This window comes from Labrus bergylta, chromosome 2, assembly GCF_963930695.1.
Source record: "Labrus bergylta chromosome 2, fLabBer1.1, whole genome shotgun sequence".
Lineage (NCBI taxonomy): Eukaryota > Metazoa > Chordata > Actinopteri > Labriformes > Labridae > Labrus > Labrus bergylta.
The window spans coordinates 975,510-997,696 of NC_089196.1; the positions used below are offsets into that span (position 1 = coordinate 975,510).

At 39.4% G+C, this 22,187-nt stretch overlaps 1 protein-coding gene across 1 annotated transcript; it reads right to left on the bottom strand.

Annotated features, from left to right (window-relative positions):
* Positions 1-324: 324 nt before the first annotated feature.
* Positions 325-21,856, bottom strand: zgc:110329 (uncharacterized protein LOC550500 homolog). Its single transcript, XM_020636337.3, has 8 exons — positions 21,540-21,856; positions 18,980-19,165; positions 18,078-18,152; positions 17,899-17,994; positions 17,032-17,148; positions 11,614-11,664; positions 4,087-4,203; positions 325-1,470 (listed from the first exon to the last, which is right to left on the bottom strand). Exons 1-8 carry the CDS (start codon positions 21,624-21,626, stop codon positions 1,135-1,137), a joined length of 1,065 nt encoding a protein of 354 aa, XP_020491993.1. The 5' UTR covers positions 21,627-21,856; the 3' UTR covers positions 325-1,134.
* Positions 21,857-22,187: the final 331 nt, after the last annotated feature.

Genomic DNA, 22,187 nt, shown 5'->3' on the forward strand with positions numbered 1-22,187 from the left:
AACATGAACAAGGGAAGTTACTGCTGTAAGCATTTCACTTGTGGAGTGTGTTTTTTGAGGGGTATGGGAATTTGTTGTTCCAAATACATTTCTGGAATAATCCCACTTTTATACTGTGATGTGCAGAAATGTGCAGGAAGGGAAGCAGAAGCTAGGAAGCAGTTTAAGGGTACAAGCAGTGACAATTTCTGAGTAAGAGCAGTTGAACAGTACATTTCAAAGAAAAGCTAGCTAGAAACATCAACATAAGGACATTTGAGAGACCGACACACAGCAACAGATGAAGGCTCTCATTATATGAACATGTAAAACAGAAGCACAAAAACCAGTACACAAGTCGGCTTTATTGACAAGGGAAGTCGTGCTGATACAAGGCAGCAACTGGGGGAAGCTCGAAACAGTGCATAACTTTGATATTTAAAAAAGAAACATTGTAGAGAAGATTCCCACTGGGTTTGGATGATCCTTTTACTGGTTACATTAAAAGATGGAATAAAAAGTTGAGTTTAAAAATGGAACAGAATGAAGCCCAACATGTACATCTGAGTATTTTTTTGTTTTCTTCATACGAGGTACAAAACATGCATCCCTTGTTATCAACAACTATCAGTCTTACAATGTACACCGGTTGCACAAAATCAAATCAGTAAAAAAAAAAAAAAAAAAAAGCACAAACTGTACACATCTGACACAGATGCTACACTCAAGACAAACTCGGCTAATCCTATTTCTCAGACACTTTAAACGTCATCAAGCTACCATTACTTTATACACCACACAGTACTGTGCTCGGACTACTGGGCTGTTTTCAAAACAGCCTGAGGTAAGCTTTAGCACATGAGACTTCTAAATTTCATAGGCTAAACAATAAATAAATAAAATGTGATTTAATGCCATTAATCGTAGAATATCCACCATCACAAACAAGACACGATTCTTTTTAGAAAGCCCAGTGTTACACATGTTGCACATCTGGCCCCAAGTGCCAAATAACTCTGAATTCCTCAGTAGACCGGATGTCTTTTGTTCCAATTACTTACATGTGCAACCATAATATAATGCACCACAACTCAAAGCTTCATTACGATGAAAAAAAGGCAAAAACCCAAAGGCAAGAACGGGCCAAAAGACCGCTTAGTGTTCCCTTTTCAGTTTGCGTCCCACATCTACCTCGTCCAGCCCGGTGGCTGAGCGCGACTGCTGCATTTCCCGGAGCTGAGCGTGCGTGCGAGTCGGCTGCTTTTTCAGCTTCTGTAGGTGAATGTCAATGGGGTCGAGGTCCGGCTCGGCGGCGGGGACTGGCAAGTAGCCGCCATCCCTTGGCAGACACATGCACCAGCCGGCCCCAGCCAGGTCCAGCTCACTGTAGTTCACCTCCAGTTTCTTGAGCTTGAAGTCCACCATGTCGGCCGACTCGCTCATGTCCACCAGAAGATTCCAGAAGACGCAGCTCAGGATGATTCCCAGCAGCTGTGGGCAGACATAAGACATGGTCAAACATCTGCACCAACACTGGGAAGAGTTCTACTATACACACAGCAAACATCACCTCAAAGCTACATTCTGTTTAACAGCTCTACAAACACCACTACTACTGCAACTAAACAAGACACTAAATCAAGTCATCCTTTCAAAATAAGAGCACGCTCTCCCTGCAAACTGGAACATTCAGTTAATCATCAGTGTAATTGTCACATTGCTCTAACTGCAGTACTTTCCCGTTTCAGTTCTGGGTGCTAAAGAGAAAATTAAGATTTTATTTTTATTTTTTACTTTTATTCACCAAAACGTGCACACACACTCACGCAATAAACAAGAGATACAAACAAGAGGGGAACTGTGGTACGATACAGTTTTGCAAGCAGATTTAGACAAAAACAAACAAACAGTAAATAAAATGAATGAATTAGAAAGAGGGACAAAATAAGTGAAAGATAAGGTAAAGTTAAGGTATTTTACCTGCTTTTTGCAAAGTGTCTCGAGATAACACTTGTTATGAGTTGATGCTATACAAATAACAATTTATTGATTGATTGATTGATTGAAAGAGCAAACAGGACAAAGAAAAACATGGGGACAGTATAGTAACACAATTATGTAAAATAAAACTGGTGGGATAGGTTGTACACATGGTGAGCATTTTTGGTGTTATTTGTTTGTTTTTGTTTTTCACTTTGTATGGGTGCTAACATGATGATTGCCAAATACAGACTGTTTGTAAATTATAGTTAAATTGTTGTGCTGATTTCCTCTCTCCTCCTCGTTTACCTGCCTGGTTCTGCTGTGGCATCAACTCACTGGCATCAAAATGGTGGTGAGAATTGTGGAGTATATTTTGTTGAATTCTGTGAGTTGGTTTTTGAGTGTGGCTGATTGTTGTTCCAGTGATATCTGTTGTGTAAGGAGGTCTAACCATTGTGAAGAATGTTTCAAATTTAAGCAACATATTAAAGTGTCTCTGGGAGGGAAACCATTCTTGGATTGTCTATGCGGAGCACGTTTTGATTGCTTGGGGATGGTGGAACCCTACACACAACCAAAATGATCTCAGTGGTCCTCATGAGACCTACCACATCAAAACATCTCTGCTCTGCTTTGTTGTTCTGTATCCACACTGGACAAATCATTTTAAAATGTCCTAAATGACAGACTGTCATGTTATCTGTCAGATCAGGATTTAAATGGTCCTGTGTTTCCCAAAGACAATCATTGTGCTCGTTACTGTTAGAGCTTCATAAATAATTCAATAGTGATGGCACCCACTTAATTCTTGTGTGACAGTCCCAACATGATTACATAAATATATGTGAGGGAATTTAAGTGATATTGAAAATGACAATTCTGACAAGGGCTGTAATGCAAAATGATGTTGTTTATTGAAAACCCTGACCTGCCTTTTCTCAATGTAGCAGTTATTATCTCAAAATGATAATAATGATAATAATGTCATCATAATGTAAATTCAAAGAAGAATTGTCAAAGCTGTTCAGTTTGCTTTGTTATAGCTAGAAAAATAAACATTTCAACAGTGATGGCACAAAAGCTTGTGATCAGTCATGACAAAAAGTAAAGCGTAAACGTCTGTGTAGGTTAGAAGTGTTTTGATCAGTTTCATACAAACTGAACCGAAGACTCTTAATAAATACAACTCAAAGCTTCCCAGAGATAAATGTCTGATTTCTGAGGTTTACATTCTGATAGTAGCTCCATCATTCTCACTGACATTGTTTTTTTCTCATAGTCCATTGCAAAGCTCCTACATTGCACCTTTTGTACATTTTGTGTTTTTTATATCTTACATTTTTAAATTCTATTTTATATATTGTAATATCTTCTTATACTGTATTATTTAAGTTGTTGCTAGTTCTGCTTTATTTCCTTGTTAATTGTTTAGCACCAAAACACCAAGTGAAATTCCTTGTATGTGTAAATGTACTTGACAATAAACCCAGATTCTGATTCTGATTCTGAAAGCCTTTTCAATGTCGAGACAAACTGGAAACACTTTGAGCAGTGTGAATGAATTTACATCCTTCATATTCAGCGCTCAAACTCTTGTAGGAAACTTTTGTACCACTGTAAGACACCTCTGCTGTTTGATAATATTGGTTCATACGATTGGAGAAAACTTCATGAAGCTCTGAACGATTTCAGTCGACCTGAAATAATCTGAAAATGGCTTCTTTTACATCCCTTTTTTTTTTTTTTTCAAGATTTATTTTTGGGCTTTTTGTGCCTTTAATGGAGAGATAGGACAGTGGATAGAGTCAGAAATCAGGGAGAGAGAGAGTGGGGAATGACATGCGGGAAAGGAGCCACAGGTGGGATTTTCATACATGGAGGCTGTCATACATCAACCACTGCGCATCAACCACTGCGCCAGTTGCGCCCCAACATCACTTTCACTTTTGGCTAACAGTGTTAAGAATCTGAAACAGAACGTGAACTATCTGATTTATTAGTTTGTGTTTTGGGAGGCGAGGGTTTAAAATGTAAGCTATTGAGCTATTGGAATCTTTCACAGAGAGTGATTTGTAGTTTGAACAGCTAAGTTACAGTGAGCAGATACTATGAGCTCTGAGTTACCTGAGGCAGCCCGATGGCGCAGCACAGAGCGACCGTTATCCCGATGTTGTCGCTCATCCAGAGGTTGACGGCGTGGATGCAGCCTCGCACATGGATCAGCTCGTGCAGAGTTTCACGCTGACACACAGACGAGAGAACAAAACACATGAATATGAGCTAAGTGTTTATCTAAAACCACAAACATGAATCTCACAGACTCTTCTTCTATTCTTAACTAAAACCTTGAGGAAGGAAAAAGTGAACGAGCACGCCGCATGAATTTCAGAATAAAAGCCTCTGTTTTGACAGTTCACAACAATGACCATGTGTGTTTGTTTATGTGTTTTAAATGGTTTATACCACACACATCGTATTATCTCGGGATTGAATCTTTAAATTACAGCAGGAATTTCTTTGTCTCGTCACTCCAGCTGACGGCTGAGCTCTCCGTGCTGGTCATGGAGGACGCAGCCGGTGGGCGCTGACGGACGTAACGGACCGGAGCGGACCCTCAATGCACACGTATCTGGTGGAAGTTCTGGTTTAAACTCCTGCTGATGTCTTCAGTAGATCTTTTAAATCCAGGTTGAAGACACACCTGTTTACAGCTGCCTTTCATTAAACAGCTTTAATACAATTTTAAACTTTTACTCTGCACTGTTATTAATTTATAATAACGTATGTTATAAATTATTATTATTATTTTACTTTTTATTTCTTTACTTTTATTTTTTAATTTAAATTAATTTCATTTGAATTATTTTTATTTGGGAGGATGCATCTGTGATCGCGAGATCTGACAACCGGTGCGAGACTCAAGATGGCAGCCCACTGCTAGATCCAAAACACAGCTCTTACCACTCTTCTGGTTCAAAACTACTTTTTTCTGCACCCCAAACCCAGATTTACACCATTGAACGACCTGGAGGATCTAGAGGAGTACACCCGACTCTGCATGAACGACACCGATAAAATTCCCAAAATGGACAACAACAATCCCACCGAATCCGACAAAAAACGAAGCCGCCAGTCCGACTCTTTTCTCAACTCTCCCGAAAAACACTGCTGCATTGAGGTCAGTGAGATCCTAATGTCAATCAACAACAGTCTGTCTGGTCTTGACGCAAGAATCGCTCTTGTTGAAGTTCTGCACAAAGAATTCCAACACATCCGCGACAGCCTCGAACTCACACAGGCGCAACTCACCACACTCACCAAAGATAACAAATCCCTCCAACACTCTGTCACCTCACTCACAACACAGCTGGAATCAGTCACCAAAGAAAATAAACAAATGAAAGAATCAATCCTCGACCTTCAATCCATGAGAGATTGAGAGATCCATCTCAGCATGAGAGACAATCTAGTCTTCTCCGGTATACCTGAACAACACAATGACAACCCTGAACAGTTAATACAGGATTTCATGACCACCCATCTGAAAATACCCCCGGACACTGCGAAGGACATTCTTCACATTTCACCGTACACACCGCATTGGACCCAAGAACCCCGCAAACAAACGCCCGCGACCCATAATTGCCAAATTCGAGCACTACCAACAAAAACAACAGGTACAATGACATGGCCGAAATCTTAAAGGCACGGACTTTGGCATCAACGATCAATTCCCCCGAGAAATAATGGACAGGCGCAAAACACTACTCCCCATCCGCAAAAAGAACATACAGGAAGGAAAAAAAGCAATACTCTCAGTCGACAAACTTTACATTAATGGACAACTGTACCGTGACATAACAACAACCCCTGGTTATTTTGAATATCACTCCACTCGCCGTACCCGCTCCCTTTCACCACAATGACGCTGACTTGAATTGAAAATATGCACCTTAATTTCACCATGTACCGCACTTTTGCTCTTTGGTTTTGTAGTTTCTTTGAATTTATGTGTTTAATGTTTTTAACATCTTGCTTGTTTGTTTTCTGTCTACACGCTGTGTTCTTTCTCCTTCTTTCCCTCTCTATTCCCCAAACCCTTACTCCAAACAACATTAACCCCTTACATCTTCAGATCACTGAGAGGAATACTAACACACATACACACACTTACACACAAGTCTCAAATAAAACACACACAACACACTCACACACAAACATAATCATAGGCACCCGCATTCTATCACAATGAGTTCACTTAAATTTCTTACTTGGAACGTTCGTGGAATTGGTGCACAGGCAAAAAGACTTAAAGTATTTAACCACATAAATAAATTACAACCAGACATATGCTTCTTACAGGAAATACACACATCTGAATCTGATCATCATAAATTAATAACACCACAGTTCAATAAAGTATTCTCTGCCCATTTTAACTCCAGACAGAGAGGAGTAGCCATATTAATACACAAGAAAATCTCATTTCCATATCCATAACAGCACAGTAACAGATCCTGAAGGAAGATTTATCATCATAAACATCTCCATAAATAACACCCCCATCACTATTGCATCTGTCTATGGTCCAAATAATATTGATCCTTCTTTTTTTAACACATTTCTTAGCTCTCTCTACAATATGTCTGACTCCCCGGTAATTATTGGAGGAGACTTCAATACAGTCTTAAACCCATCACTTGATAGATCTAACAACTCAAACAATACACGTAATTCCCAATCCACAGAAACAATAAAACAGTTCATGAGTGACTTTGGTCTTGGCGATGGTTGGCGACTACAACACCCAAACACCAAAAAATGTACATTCTATTCTCCGGTTCACCACTCCTACTCTCGCATTGACTTCTTCATTTCTAGCAACTCAATTATTTCCAAAATATCTGACACACAAATACACTCCATTACCATCAGTGATCATGCTCCTGTCTCCCTCACCTTGAATACTACCCACGCTCACAAACCACCCAGCAGATGGCGCTTTAACCTATCACTACTCAATGACCCAAACTTTGACAGCCACATCAAAAGAGAGTGGGCATCCTTTCTTGAAATAAACGATTCACCCAAAACAGCACCATCACTTCTCTGGGAAACAGGCAAAGCAGTGTTAAGAGGAAAAATCATTTCATACTCCACATACAAGAAAAAGGAAGACAGTGAGGAGGAAAAATTATTAGAGGAAAAAATTAAAGAATTAGAGAACATAAACAACCCCACATCAGAAACTGAAAATGATTTAAAGAAATATAGATTAAAACTAAATGACTACATTAACAGTAAAACTGCATTCCTCATACACAGACTCAGACATGAACACTTTGAACATAACAATAAATCCGGTAAATACCTGGCAAACCAAATTAAACGAAATGTAGAAAAATCAACAATCACTTCACTCACAAACTCAGCAGGGAAGACTGTATACACACCAGAAGAAATAAATAAAACATTCCTAGAATTCTACACACAATTATACTCATCAACACACCAGCCAACTCCAGAGGACATTGACACTTTTCTAAGAAATATTGATTTACCACATTTAGACGAAGACGAAGACCAAGCAGTTACTCTTGATAAACCATTCACAACAACAGAATTCCATAATGCATTAAAACTCATGCCAAACAATAAAGCTCCAGGTCCTGACGGCTTCCCTGCTGAGTTTTATAAACACTTCTGGAATATTCTAGCACCCATTTTCAACAGATTAACAGCAGAAATCAAACAAACATCTAAACTTCCCACAAACATGAACACTGCTTTAAGATGCCTCCTACTCAAACCCGATAAAGACCCTACCTCCCCATCAAACTACCGTCCCCTATCCCTCATCAACACAGACACAAAAATTATTAGTAAGGCACTAGCATCACGTATAGAAACAGTAATTCCATCCATCATCCACCCAGACCAAACTGGCTTTATTAAAGGAAGACACTTATCCAGTAATCTACGCAGACTCTTCAATCTAATCCAATATACCCCCCTCACAAACACACCAAAAGTCATACTCTCTTTGGACGCTGAAAAAGCATTTGATAAAGTCAATTGGGAATTTTTATTTGCTGCACTTAAAAAATGTGGTTTTGGAGATTATTTTATTCACTGGGTGAGGGTTCTTTACACAACACCTATGGCCACAATCACAACCAATGGAATCACTTCACACCGTTTCACTTTACACAGGGGCACGAGACAAGGATGCCCACTCTCTCCTTCACTATTCGCTATTTTTATTGAACCACTTGCTGCAGCCATCCGCCAAAAACAAAGCATCACCGGAATCAAAACACAAAATATGCATCATAAAATCAGCCTTTATGCAGACGACATTCTCCTTTATCTACAAAAATCATCATCATCCGTACCTGAAACCATTAATCTCATAAACACTTTCTCAAAAATCTCAGACTACACTATAAACTGGTCCAAATCAACTATTCTCCCTCTCAGTCCAAATAGTTGGGATGTGGCAGCGAAAACATCACCAAACTCCCTGCGCACTTCTAACATCACTTATTTAAGAATTAATATTTCCCCCAGGCTGTCAGAGTTAATTAGTCTCAACTTCAACCCCCTTCTCAAAACAATAAATGATGAACTCCACCGCTGGATGACCCTACCATTATCACTCATAGGTAGAATTGCTACAATAAAAATGACCATATTACCCAAAATTAACTACCTCTTCTCTATGATCCCAATAAAACCCCCACAATCCTGGTTCAAATCCCTTGACTCCATCACTACAATATTTTATTGGAAAAACAAAACAGCCAGAATTAAATTAGAAACACTACAAAAACCCAAACCCCAAGGAGGTCTACAAGCACCTAACTTTCTCCACTACTTCATTACCCAACAACTACAATACATTCACAAATGGACCAATCCCATTGAATCTGACAACTCCTGGAAAGACATTGAACAAACATTATGCAAAGAAATCAACATCTCAGACCTTCCTTTCATTAGCCCCTCTATCAAACCCCTGTTTTAAAATCCCTACCATAGCAACAACTCTGACAGCCTGGTGGAAATTTCACCAAATAACTAATACCACTATTTCTTACACCAAACAAACTCCCATCTGGAACAACCCGGACTTTACAATAAACAAGAAACCACTCCACCTCTCAGCATGGATCACTAAAGGCATCACACACCTCGAGCACATTTTTCATAACAACACTCTTGCCTCATTTCCTCATTTGATTCAGAAGTTCGGCATTGGGGAACAGCACTTTTTAGAATATCATCAAATTCATTCCTCTATAAAAAGCAAAATCAATATTATCACATCCAACTTTGAACTTCCACCACTAACCACAGACATAATCAATATCAAAACAAGGAAAAAAATATTATCTAAAATCTACAAAATAATCCTGAAATCTGACCAAACAGTATCCATACCCTTCACAAAATGGGAAACTGACCTCCAGATAGCCCCCAGTGCCGACTTCTGGACCCAAATCTGCAGAAACATATTCTCCATATCAAACAATAGAAACCTACAAGTCATACAATACAAGATTATTCACAGAGTTCACTACACGGGTGAGAGTATGTCTAAAATGGGCTTTACTTATTCAAAATTATGCTCACACTGCTCACAAAACGCCACAGACGGATACCTGCATGCCACATTGGACTGTACCACCAATAAAAAAATTCTGGCATGACATCACTGACCACCTTTCTGTACTCTTGAGCTGCCACATCCCATGTTCACCCACACTCTGCCTACTAGGAGACATATCTACCATGAACTTAAATATCACATCCAGCAAAATACTCCTCATAGCCTTAACCATCGCTAAGAAAACTGTCCTCATGAACTGGAAGTCGAGAAAAAAAATCAACATTGCACATTGGAAAAACTTACTCAACGAATATATATCAATGGAAAAACTAACTGCCTCACTCAGAAATCAAACTGCCGAATTTGAATCTGTCTGGAACCCAATAATCAATAACCTCAACTCATAACTACCCCCACAACATCCCACCCATCAACTCTTTCTTCCTGTGCACCAATCACACCCAACACACACACAAACAAACACACACACACACACACACACACACAAACACAATTTATAAGTGACTGCATTTTCATACACTTTTATTTTTTCTCAAACCAACCTCAAAACCCCGGCTGCAGTCAACTTCCGCTAAAACATAATCATTACTCAAACTCTCACCTCTCACACCACAACATTGTTTAACATCAACATATTCAACACATACCACTGCTCAACTCTTCAACTCTCTTCCACCTCTCAAGTCCCCCTTACTAAGCACCTTCTCTCCCTCCCCTTATCTCTCTCTCTCTCTATTGCTTCTTTCACTTTTTGTATCCTTTCTTAGGTATTTCATATAATTTTGTAGTTTTTTGTGTGTCTATTGATGTCTTATTTTGCTGTCTTTATTTGTCTTATTTTACTGTATTTTGGAGCCGTTGTCCTGACCTTGTCTGTTTTTTGTTTTTTTGGCTCATTTGTATATCACCAGTTTGTCACTTTATTGCACCTAATAAAAAATAAATAAAAATAAAAATAAAAAAGAATTATTTTTATTTGAACATATGTTCAGATTGAATAATTTCAGTGATTTTTAATTGTTCTATTTTAATGTTTCTTTTCTTTCCTCTGTTATGATGCTTTTGATGTCTTGTGTGAAGCACTTTGAATTGCCTTGTTGTTGAAATGTGCGACATAAATAAACTTGCCTTGCCTTCAGTCAATAGAAAACTTGATATAAGGTTCTGACCTTAACACTCGGGCTTTGATTAAAAACACATTCTGTATATAACAGAGCCTTATAGAACTCCAAGGCTCTCTTTTTAAACCATTCACAGCTTGATTTCAGAGCATGGTCATGTTCATGGTCATGGTCATGCACCCGGTCCAAAGACTCCACACAAACCAGCACCTTGTAGGAACAGAGCCTAATGCAAATGCTCGAGGTGGTCATAAGCAAGAAATGTTTAAATAGTTATCATCAACAGGGGTCGAAAATGAGTCTACAAATGTTCAAATACATTTTATTATGATACACACTCTTTTTGTGTGTTTATTGGAGAGACAGGACAGTGGATAGAGTCAGAAATCAGAGAGAGAGAGAGAGAGAGAGAGAGAGAGAGAGAGTGGGGAATGACATGCGGGAAAGGTGCCACAGGCTGGATTTGAACCTGAGCTGCTCGCTTGGGGGACCAAAGCCTCTATACATGGGGACCGTGCACTAACCACTGGGCCACCAGTGCCCCAGGAGAACTGTCTTCTGAGCGTTCTTAATAAATGTGTTTGTCACACATCAATCTAACTCTTTATACTGAGCCCTCCAATTATACTTCATGCTATCATCAAGAATTAACAATGAGGGTCGTGATCGTCTCCTTTATCTTATCTGGAGTCTCAGAGCATAGATGACTCAGAGGTGTAGAGGGGAAATGTTTATCATACAGTGAAGACCTTAACCCCCTCTTTGAACCCGAGAGGAGGACGCCTGTAATGGTACCTTGAACAGGTAGTCTGAAAATGGCTGCCATCTTAGAAGCACCCATGATGTGTTCAGAGAGCAAACAAACATAGTGACACAGTTTAAAGTAAGTTGTCTTACCTGCTGACTCAGAGTATTGTAACCGCACAGAGTGTTGATGACCTCTCCCACCTGTGGAATGAGAAGAGGGACAGAGTCAGAAACAAGTTTCACTGAGTAAAGATGAAATGAGACAACAGGAGGGAGAAATACAGTTTAATTTGTTTATTAATATCCCCCATGAGCGGCAGCATTGTGACAGATATTCTTCCTCACAGCAGACTTTACATAAATGGTTAATAGTGTCTGTTCCAAGGACACATCGGACATGTAGCTTCAGGAGCTGGGGATCAAACCCCCGACCTTCAGATTGCGAGACAACTGACTCTACCAACTGAGCCTCAGCCGCCCCACATAGTGACAATGGAACCATTACAACACAGCATAACACTTATCAATCATAAACAGGAAAAACAGGACAAGACAGAAACAGACACACACACACTGTCATGATTTGGTCTCATTTAGTTTTCCATGTTTTAATTTCTCCTGTCCATCCTAGTGTTGCTTGTTTCCCTTGTGTGTTTTTGTCTTAATGTTTCATAGTTTAGTCTTTAGTGTTTCCTGTTTTATTTTGTAGTTCTAGTCTCCAGTGTTTCTTGTATTGTATTCCTGCCTCTGTGTGTATCCCTCCAGTGTGATTACCCTCATTGTCTTCACCTGTGTTATTAGTCTCACCTGTGTCTATTTAGTCTCTGTGTTTCTTCCCTTCTGTGTCAGTTCATTGTAATATGTGTATGTAAGTGTCAGATGTTAGTTTTCCTCATGCTCTCTATTGATATCTCGTGGCTTCTTGGGATTTTTCAGTTTGGAAATTTCATTGTTTCTCACACACACTTCACAGCCTATATACATACAGTACATTCATATACATCCACTTACAAGTAAACATATGCACAGCCATGTTCTTCCTCTATACATATGGATCTCATAATCATCACTATAACCATGTTCTGCTGTTATGTATATCAAAACACAATATACACACATCCCGTATATATTGATGATATCAATAGAGCTCAACAATGAGCGCCCACTTTTTCATTGGCTCTGATTCCTGACAAATTTCTCCATTCAAATCATCCATGGACATTTCACAAAATCCTTATATCAATAGATTGAAAACCTGTAACCATGACAACCAGCTACCCTAATACTCGTGACTTTAAAACATTTAATTTGGCTCCAAAACAGCGTTAAAAAAAACAGACAAAAAGGCAAAAGGTACAAGACTGTGTACATCATTTTCGTCCGGAGTCAAGTACTGTAAAATCCGGAATATAAGTCGCACCGGTATATAAGACGCACCCTGTTTTGAAGGTCTCTTTTGAAAAAAGTTTGAACGGTTTTCCTGCGAGACAATTTATATTGTGTTCAGTGATGTCTACAACATGCAGTTTCTGTACAGCTGTGTCATTCTTTTAGTTCTGTTTTCTCTTTCGGGAGTTTGCGCTCCTACTAGCTACAGTACGGTAGTTGAGCTCTCAGCCTGCAGGGAAAGTTGTGAGGCACAGACTCCTAGCTTGCGAGTCGCGCTGCCCGACTCCGCTGGTCACTCTTTAACTTTAATATAGGAGTCTTTCAATCAAAAAAGAACTCCACAAGATTTATTTACGGAACAATATACCACTGTTTTCTGTAAATGCATGATTATGACCTCGTGAGGGAGAAAAGATGTGAAAAAAGTCGCACAGCCAGACTGGTCTGTGTCGCCGTCTTTCCCAGCACAGCGTGCAACCAGCATTCAATACACAATGAATGGGGATGTGTTTTAATCACGTCAGGTTGCAGTTAGGGGCTGCTGCCCGCTGCAATGAAGGCGCATGTTTCAGTATTTTGTACTGGTATATTGGTCGCACCAGTGTATAACACGCAGCCAACTTTTAAGACGAAAAAATAGGTATTAAAAGTGCGTCTTATACACCAGATTTTACGGTAACTACCCATCTCATGATACATTGCGAATGAGATTGTTTCTTCTGAAAACTAACTTTAGTCGTTGTTATCGTGTTTATTGTTAATGCACGTGTTGAACTATCTTGTAGTTTGTATTGTTGAAAATATAAACTACATTCACTGCAGCATGAAAAGCTGGTTAGTACATCTACTGTTAGCTAACTAACAAGCTAGCCTGCTAGCCAAACATATACAGCGTTCGCATACAGGGTCGAGGGGCGGGAAACATTGGCATGGCAACAGCAACAATATTAGCCTGAATATCTGATACCAAACTTAGCCAGCTAGTTTCTACATTTATTCAATTATCAACAGAAGCTGTTTCAATAACATGTTAAATCTCATTGTACTATTTTCTTGCGCGATACGTCTAAAAAGGGAATCCCATTCATGCATGGCTCGGTAACAGACTGTATGTCATGTAAACTTTCTTCCCATAGCGTGTGGTAGAGCGGTCATGTCTACCTGAACTTGGAGATACATTCTTATATAAAATAGAGTCTTTGTAACTGAGATATTTCTGATAAATACGAGAAGTGAATAAATGATTTGTTCTTAACAAACAACAAAGGCAGACGATGATGCACAGCAACAACATTCGTTCTGTAATCACAAAGGAGCTGCTCTGTTTTGTACCGTTTGTCATTTCTTTATCTAGTCCATTATCTAGACCGGGGGTTACCAGACTTATACGCCTGTTACCCTCAAAACAACGCTGCCAGAGACCGGGGACCCCCACTGTCCCTGAAAGTGATTACAGTACAGCCTTTAACGTTGAGCACAGCCGCACGCACTCATAGGCTTCTCCAAACACTGGCATTAGAACTAGTGCTGGGCGATATGGCCTAAATTTGATATCACAATATTTTTTTGCCTAATGTCGATATTCGATATGACTCGATATTTATCGTATTAAAGTTTATAAATGTAGCCTATAAAACTGAAACTCCACTGTATAAAAAAAATATATCACTGGCCCGACCTTTGTAACCGCCGGCCCAGGAACATTACTTTTGATTTGAAAAATAACAGTCACCAATTTACTCTTGAACCATTCTGATGCAAAAGTCAATGGACTGGAATTGTTATGATCACCTTTCTCTCCTTCTTTCTTCTCTGTGAGAAACTCTTCATCCTTAGATCTTTAGGAGTTCTTTCGAACTTGAGGAGCTCTCTTAAGGGCTAAGATGTTTTGTGAATAACTTTTATCTTTACCAGGATCTAGTCTTTAACTGTAACGTGTTCCAGCTCCTCCAGCTGTCTGTCACTGTGGCTCAAACCTTTTTCCGTTCTGTTTTTGTCATGCCGTCACTCTCGACTCTTCCGGTGATTTCTATTCTTTGAATGCTGATTTTGGCTCGGCTTTTGTTGGGATATGATGGTTTTAAATCCGTTATACTAAAATCTGTGTGCGAGTGAACAACTCGAGTGTAGCGAGCGCGCTCGCGGGAGGGACAGCAGTGAAGTCGCCAGCTGAACGTGCGATCAGCTGGACTCTGTCAATCATTCATCCGGGCCAGTTATAATGTCAAGCCCTGCGTTATGTGCCCTTTTTTGGAGTAATTTGGCCTCGCTCGCATCTTTCTCCTCCGTGTTAGTCACTTATAAGAGCTAGGCTACTCAGTGGCAGGAGTGGAGTCTCCTCCGTCCTTTCGTCTCCGAGCAACAAGCGCTGCCGCGGAAATCTCGCGGAGCAACGAAATATCGCGAGAAAACTTTGAAGTAGTTTAAAAAATAAAATCGATGTTCCCTTTTCCATATCAAGCATTAATTAAATATCGATCGAATCGAGCTTCACGATATATCACCCAGCACTAGTTAGAACAAAACAAGAGAACACAGCAGCCTTCAAAAAATTAGAACATTTCAGTGCATTTACAAAAAGCAACAGATACCGACATTGCAGTCATGTGCAAACTTACATTTTAACTTAAGGACTATGGTTTCATCTTTAGTAGAACAACTTCACAACAATGGATAAAATATGCATTTTAAGGGGCGCGCTGGTGGCGCAATGGTTAGGGCACGCATCCCATGTATTGAGACTCTCGTCTCAAGCGGTAGGCCCGGGTTCGCGTCCACCCGTGGCCCCTTTCCGCATGTCATTCCCCGCTCTCTCTCCCTGGTTTCCGACTCTATCCACTGTCCTCCCTCTGCATTAAAGGCACAAAAAGCCCAAAATAAATCTTTAAAAAAATATATATATATATATGCATTTTAAGTCTTTTTGGAAGGCATCTCGCGACCCCCACTTTGGGAACCACTGATCTACACCATACTGCTGGGCAATACTACAGACAACATTAAATCCTGAATTACCTGTTCAGTTGAGATATGGGTTAAAAATTGTGCCCATCTTTTAAAGGCTTTATATGTGATTTTTTGATCCAGCAGATGTCGCCCTTGAGCACCAGCATGAAACCAAAACAACTTGCGGTGCATTGTGGGTTAGCATGCTAATGCTAGTGATCTTTATTATGCTTGTATCTTCACACTGCATGTAAATTTACCTGAAATGAGCGTGATCTAGAAACACAGTTAAGCAGTGAGTACAGTATGTTATTCTTCTTTTCTCTAGTCCCTCAATTAAACAACTTTTATACACGAGGGGAGGAGCCGGCCAACAGAAAAAAAAACTCTGAAAACATCACAGACAGTGGGACTCGGGTGTTACACCCATTGTAGACAGTCATGACTCACAGAGTTATTTTCAGAGGATATACTTGATTTATATTACATTGAAGTGTGAAAAATCGCATATAAAGCCTTTAACAACAGAAATACCATTACCCATCTTAGCTATGACCTTATTTATAAGTTTAGTCCATGATAGTTTCTATCCAAGATCATTCTCCGTAGTTTAGCCTCTTGCTCTTGGTCAATAGACAAATTATTTATACAAATATATTTAAATTCAGTTGTCTGCTCAGGGCGTGATTTGACCCAAATATAATACCATTTGTCTTTGAGACATCAGGACCAATTTACTTTTCCTCATCCACTCAACCACTGATCACAACTCTGAATTTAAAACTGTGTTTAACTCATTGGCTGTGAATACTGACATACATATAGTTCAATCATCACCGTACATCCAGATGTTGACCCAAAGTCAAAGTCATTTGTGAAAATGGCAATGACCCGAGACAGCTTCCTTGTGGCACTTCTCACCTTACCTTCTGAACTTTTTGTTTTCTGTTAGTTAAATAGCTCTCCATTCAAGAGATGCACCTATAGAGATAAGCCATAACTTTCTAGTTTATAAATCATTTGTGATCAATAAAGTCAAATGCTGCTTTGAAACCAAGTAGGACAGCTTAGTGCAGACATTTCTATCCATCTCTGACTTTTTTTCAGTGAACAGTGAGACATGGGGTGCTCCACAACCTAACAGTAGTCCCTTCTCTCCGTGTTGTTTCCTGTTAGGACAGATATGTGAACCCTGTGAACTGAAATAGTTTAATGTGTACTGCCAGAACTCACCTTACGGCGAACACAACAGGTGTACGGTACCCCGCAGGCTAGTGGACCGGTACCATTGCAGAAATGATACTGATTGACCTCCCAGTCCTTGTACTCGTCTCCTCCACAACATGAAAACTGAAACACAAAGACACACTGCAGTGACGAGACCATGATGAGCCAGCCAAATCAGAACAGCTCACTAAGTGTTTTTTTATGTCCACATTGCTGTTCACCTCCTGGTCCAGCCAAAGTTGCCCCCCCCCCCTTCAGCAAACTCATTATCTTTCTGTTTCCTTCCTCCAAATTCTGCAGCTAAGTTCAGTTGACGCAGAGAACAGGTGATGATCATGATCAATAGAGGTTGTTATTTTAATGTACACTTCAGAGAAATACCTCTGTGATAGCCTGACGTCAGCGGCCTGACGGACCAAGAACTAAACTAACTACATCATTAAGACGTTTCAACTTTAGTGGTAAAAAGTAAGTAATTAAAGAACAGAGACGAGGCAGGAAGCAGGACTCTCTTTTGATAAAGGTGACAGAACAGTATGTCAAACTTGAAGGATGTAGAGACAAATAAATATTAACATGGTTTTGTGCTGAAGAGTTTCAAAGCATATTGTCTAAAAGCAGTGGTTCTCAACTGGTGGCTGACGACCCAAAAGTAGGTCGCAAAGCAGTTTTCAGTGGGTCTAGACTATGTCTGGAAATAAAACATGTTGGGGTCTGTGCTGGTCTCGGGTCTGTGCTGCTGTGTGCTGGTCTCGGTTAGTGTGGTAATGACTACAACACTAGTACAGGGTGTAAGATAAGACCCTACATGTGTAAAAATAAAAAGTTGTCCCCTCTTCCTATTGGTCCATGGAAGAGAATACATCACACTACCTTTTGTTGCACGTAGTCCAGGATGTTCTTAAAGTCCAGGTCGTCGTAGTAGTGTTTGATTCCTTCTTTTATGCTGCTCTGAAACAAGGCAGACGTCTAAAAAGAGAAGAGAGAGACAGCTGGTGATAAGATGAAGTACAGGCTTTATACAGGATGTTTCAACGTGTGAGCAGCTTTACCTTCTTTTCAAAGATGAGAGCTGTGGTGAGGGCGATGGCCTGGAGGAGCAGCAGGACACAGAGAACACAGAGGAACTACAGAGAGGGGACAAATAACACCATTATTTACCTTTACCCCAAACATCACTACAGACATTAACTAACAAAAAGATCAACTCAGAGCAATTGAACTGCTTCAGATAAAGTATTAATATTAATAAATGATTTAAGATGATCCTTCAAATTAAGCCGTCTTTGTTTTGTTAAAGATTTTGTACTACACTTGTCATTTTAGTGTTAAATCAACATTTCTTGATGTTGTCTTGTTTTTATCTCCGGGTGTTGTAACCCTTTTTTTTATGAAAATATCCTCAAAATGATTGAATGTTTTGAGCAGGTCTGAAATATCAATCTGTACTATTTGTATAGCAGTTTTTATTTTAGAAGTGGACATTTTTGTCCTTCAGAATCAGAATCAGAATCAGAAATACTTTATTAATCCCAGGGGGAAATTCGGTGTTACCATTGCTCTTCACACAATACAGCAGTAGGAAATAAAATAGAATAGAGACAATAAAATAAGCAATAAGTACCAAGTAGGGCTACAATAATAGGATATATACACGATAAAGCAATATTTACATTATGAATGAAAAGATGGTGTTAAACAGATATTGCACGTTGTATTGACCAGTTTGCAGACAGATTGCACAGTTTCAGACTTAATGACTTAAGAGGGTAGTAAATTGAACTGATGCCTGAGGGTTAAGTCTTGTATTGGACTTTCATTCAGTTAAATACATCTTTGACCTCTACATCTGGAGAGCTACCCTTTCAGGTATATTATTCCCTCCTGTTACCAGCTTGTATTCATAACTGATTTGACCTGTGAGAGGGTTCAAGCCCTCCTCTATCAGCCCTACCATGTGCAGCAGGGTCTTGTTGTCCCGCAGAGATCCAACCATCCCCACCAACGACACTGTAAACATCACCAGGCCCAGCAGAATGAGCACCACAGCAGGAGCCAGAAAGAGGCCCTCAAGGGTTCGATTCTTCTGCCTCTCCACCTCAGCGTACACCCCAACACACAGTACACAGAGTCCCATCAGCTGAAAGATAAGAGGAGGGGTACACAGGGTTTACTGTTTAAACCGTGTGTCAATCAATACAATAGACTCGCATCACTGGGGGAACATTCACATCTTAACTTTGACTGATTTCATCTCATTCTCAATGCGATGCACATTTAGTTTCAGTAGCTCTCGTCACCTTTTCTCAAATTCAAACTTTTAATCAATAAGTGAAACTGTAATGGTGTGTCACCTTTCATAGTTCAAAGGGCCTGAACAGTGTAGCCTTTAATATCTTCAAATGTAATAAAGGAAAAGGTAAGCTGCTCGTCTTTCACATCTCTCCTTAACCCTGATGCCACACATCATGAAGTGTTTTAGTGTGAACTGTGTGGAAGACACATCCGAGGTGCCTTTATTAACTGTCCGTACGAGTATTTTAATAATGTTAAAGTGTCCTAGATACTGAACCTTTAATAATGATTTCTACATGGTTTCATTTATATACTGGGCCCATTGAAAAACAGAATCCAGATGCTACATGTGTTCAGGGCTAGTTTAAAGGCAGGGTTGGTCATTTTTGAAAACTAGCCTGATTTTGAAAGTAGCTTTCCCTCAGTGCTCCGTCTGCACCCCCCGACCCTCCAGTTGAGAGACGACGGCTCTACCACTGAGCTCATACCATTCATACCTACCTACTCATTTAAGATTATATTGGAAAATAAAGCTTTAATTAGATCTAAATAGTTATTTAAGATTGTATCAAACCAAAGCAAAATCTAAGTTCAGCCCATAAGCAGATAATCAATGAGTCATGGTGAAGAGATTATTTTCTTAATGTGTGAAACTGACAACACTAATACAGAGCGTCTCCTTGGTAATTCAAACGGCCTCTCTTGTTTATTAAAAAATTATAAAAATTTAAACTTTTTGAGAAAAGGTCAGCAGTTAATTCACTGAGATTATGAGTGACTTTGCCTTAACACTATTAACATACCAGAAACTACTCTGAAAAATGAATCTTAATAATATGGTGAGCGTCAGCAGCTGCAGAGCAAGATTTAGAAATTAGGACGCAGCATCGTCTTTTAAATCAGAGGTGAAGAAGCATTTTGGCTTCCCCAAGAAATAAAATGAATGAGGTGAGAAGATAACAGACGAGGCAAAAACTGTGTGTAAATACGACAAGAAGACAGAGAACTACACAAATAACTTAACCAACATGATGCAGCTTTTAATGGACACCACAACGAGAAGCTCCAATCACATCCCCTTGTTGAGAGGAAACAAACATTAAAAGGCCAAGCGGGTTAGAAGCCCCTAAAGGAATCTTTTTCAGTCATCATTTGTCTGATTTTGTGAAATAAATCGTGAGAGAATCGTATCGTGAACCGAGTGAGTCGTTGCATCCCTACCAGAAACCTATTTAAAACAGAGTATGGTGTAATATTATGTTTCTCTGAACAAGACACCTGACCTGCTACGATTTAGAGACTTCAATTTCTGATTCCTGGGCATCAGCAGTACACCTATTTATTTAAATATTCAAATGCCAGGATTCATTTTGATCACATCATAAACCTGAACAGGTTCAATGACTAACATGAGCTGCTCTCTAATGCTCCCATTTTCTGTCGGCGTAACAATGTACCCACACTCACTATGGCCCCTTTAAGTGGATCCAACGCCCTGCAGCACCGTGCTGTTTGTGAGCAGGTGCTGCTCGATGTGTCGAAAAGAAAAACACCTAAATCTTATACATCATATAATTAGATTGATAACAGTAATTACATAAACAGTAGTTTAAAATGAAAGAGGCTGGACGGTGTCTGCAGTGGAAGCATCCTTCATACGCTAACCGTTCACCAGCTAGCTTGTATTCAGACACCAAATCGTATCAGAAAATAAGATAATTTAACAGAAATCTAAATTGTATGCTGACCAACAATTACCCAACGGCCAAATCATGTTTTCTTTAAATATTTCCACAGCATTTAAGTCTTATGGTAAATATGAAAAGCGTTCTACCTCAAACACGGATATTCATTTAAATAAACATCAAATATACTCACCCTCACATTGTAAACCTATTCAGATGGAGGTTCGCCTTATAGACGCAAACCTCTATAAAATAAAATAAAAAATAAAAAGGGAGTCGCCTTGGTAGTTTGAAGTTCAAGCCGAATACAACAATAGATCATATAGTTTCACAATACGCCTCTAAATCATTTCTTAAACGTGTGTATATGTCAGTAGAAGCTGGTACATTTAAACGCACTTATTTCCAACCGAGTCCGGTAACTGACGCTATCGGTTGGTTAGCATCCACTACTATTAGCAGACAATGTTGTAGCTCAAATGAACTGACTAAGACGCACACAATGCAGATGTCCAAAGATCTACTAGAACTTACCGAGAAGAGCATTGAATAGATATTTAAGGTAAATTTGATGAAGTAGTAGAAGTGGTTGGTTTTCCTCAGTTCAGAGTAGGGCGGCATGGCTGCTAGATAACAGGCTAGCTGTGCTTCAGCCGATATATATGATAAACAATACAAACAGACAAACAATCACACACTGTGAATAAATAATAAATAAAATAAAAACACTTTCAACAGAGCTAGCTGAATTTTGTATGTATAGCAGCCCTCATTTCTGACAGTTGTGGGTAACCACCGACACAAAACCACTTCCGTGCGGCCGGCGGGTCCACGCTTTGTTTTGACTTCATCCTTAAAGGGGCAGCGCACACACACTCAGTGATTATTCACATGAGTTTGCTACAGCTCATTTGTGATGTTTTCATTTGTCTTGAGAAACAGTTGTTAATGTTCACATTTTAAATGTTGTTTATTAATGTATAAAATCCTTAAAGATAAAAACCCCTTAAATTATTTACCAATTTAAATATACAAATCCAACCCAATCCAACTTTATTTATAGAGCACATTTAAATACAACAGAGTTGACCAAAGTGCTTTACATCAAATAGATAAAAAAAGCTTAAAAAGAAAAAAGAAAAAATAACAATCAAAGCATAATGAAACCAACTAACTCTTATA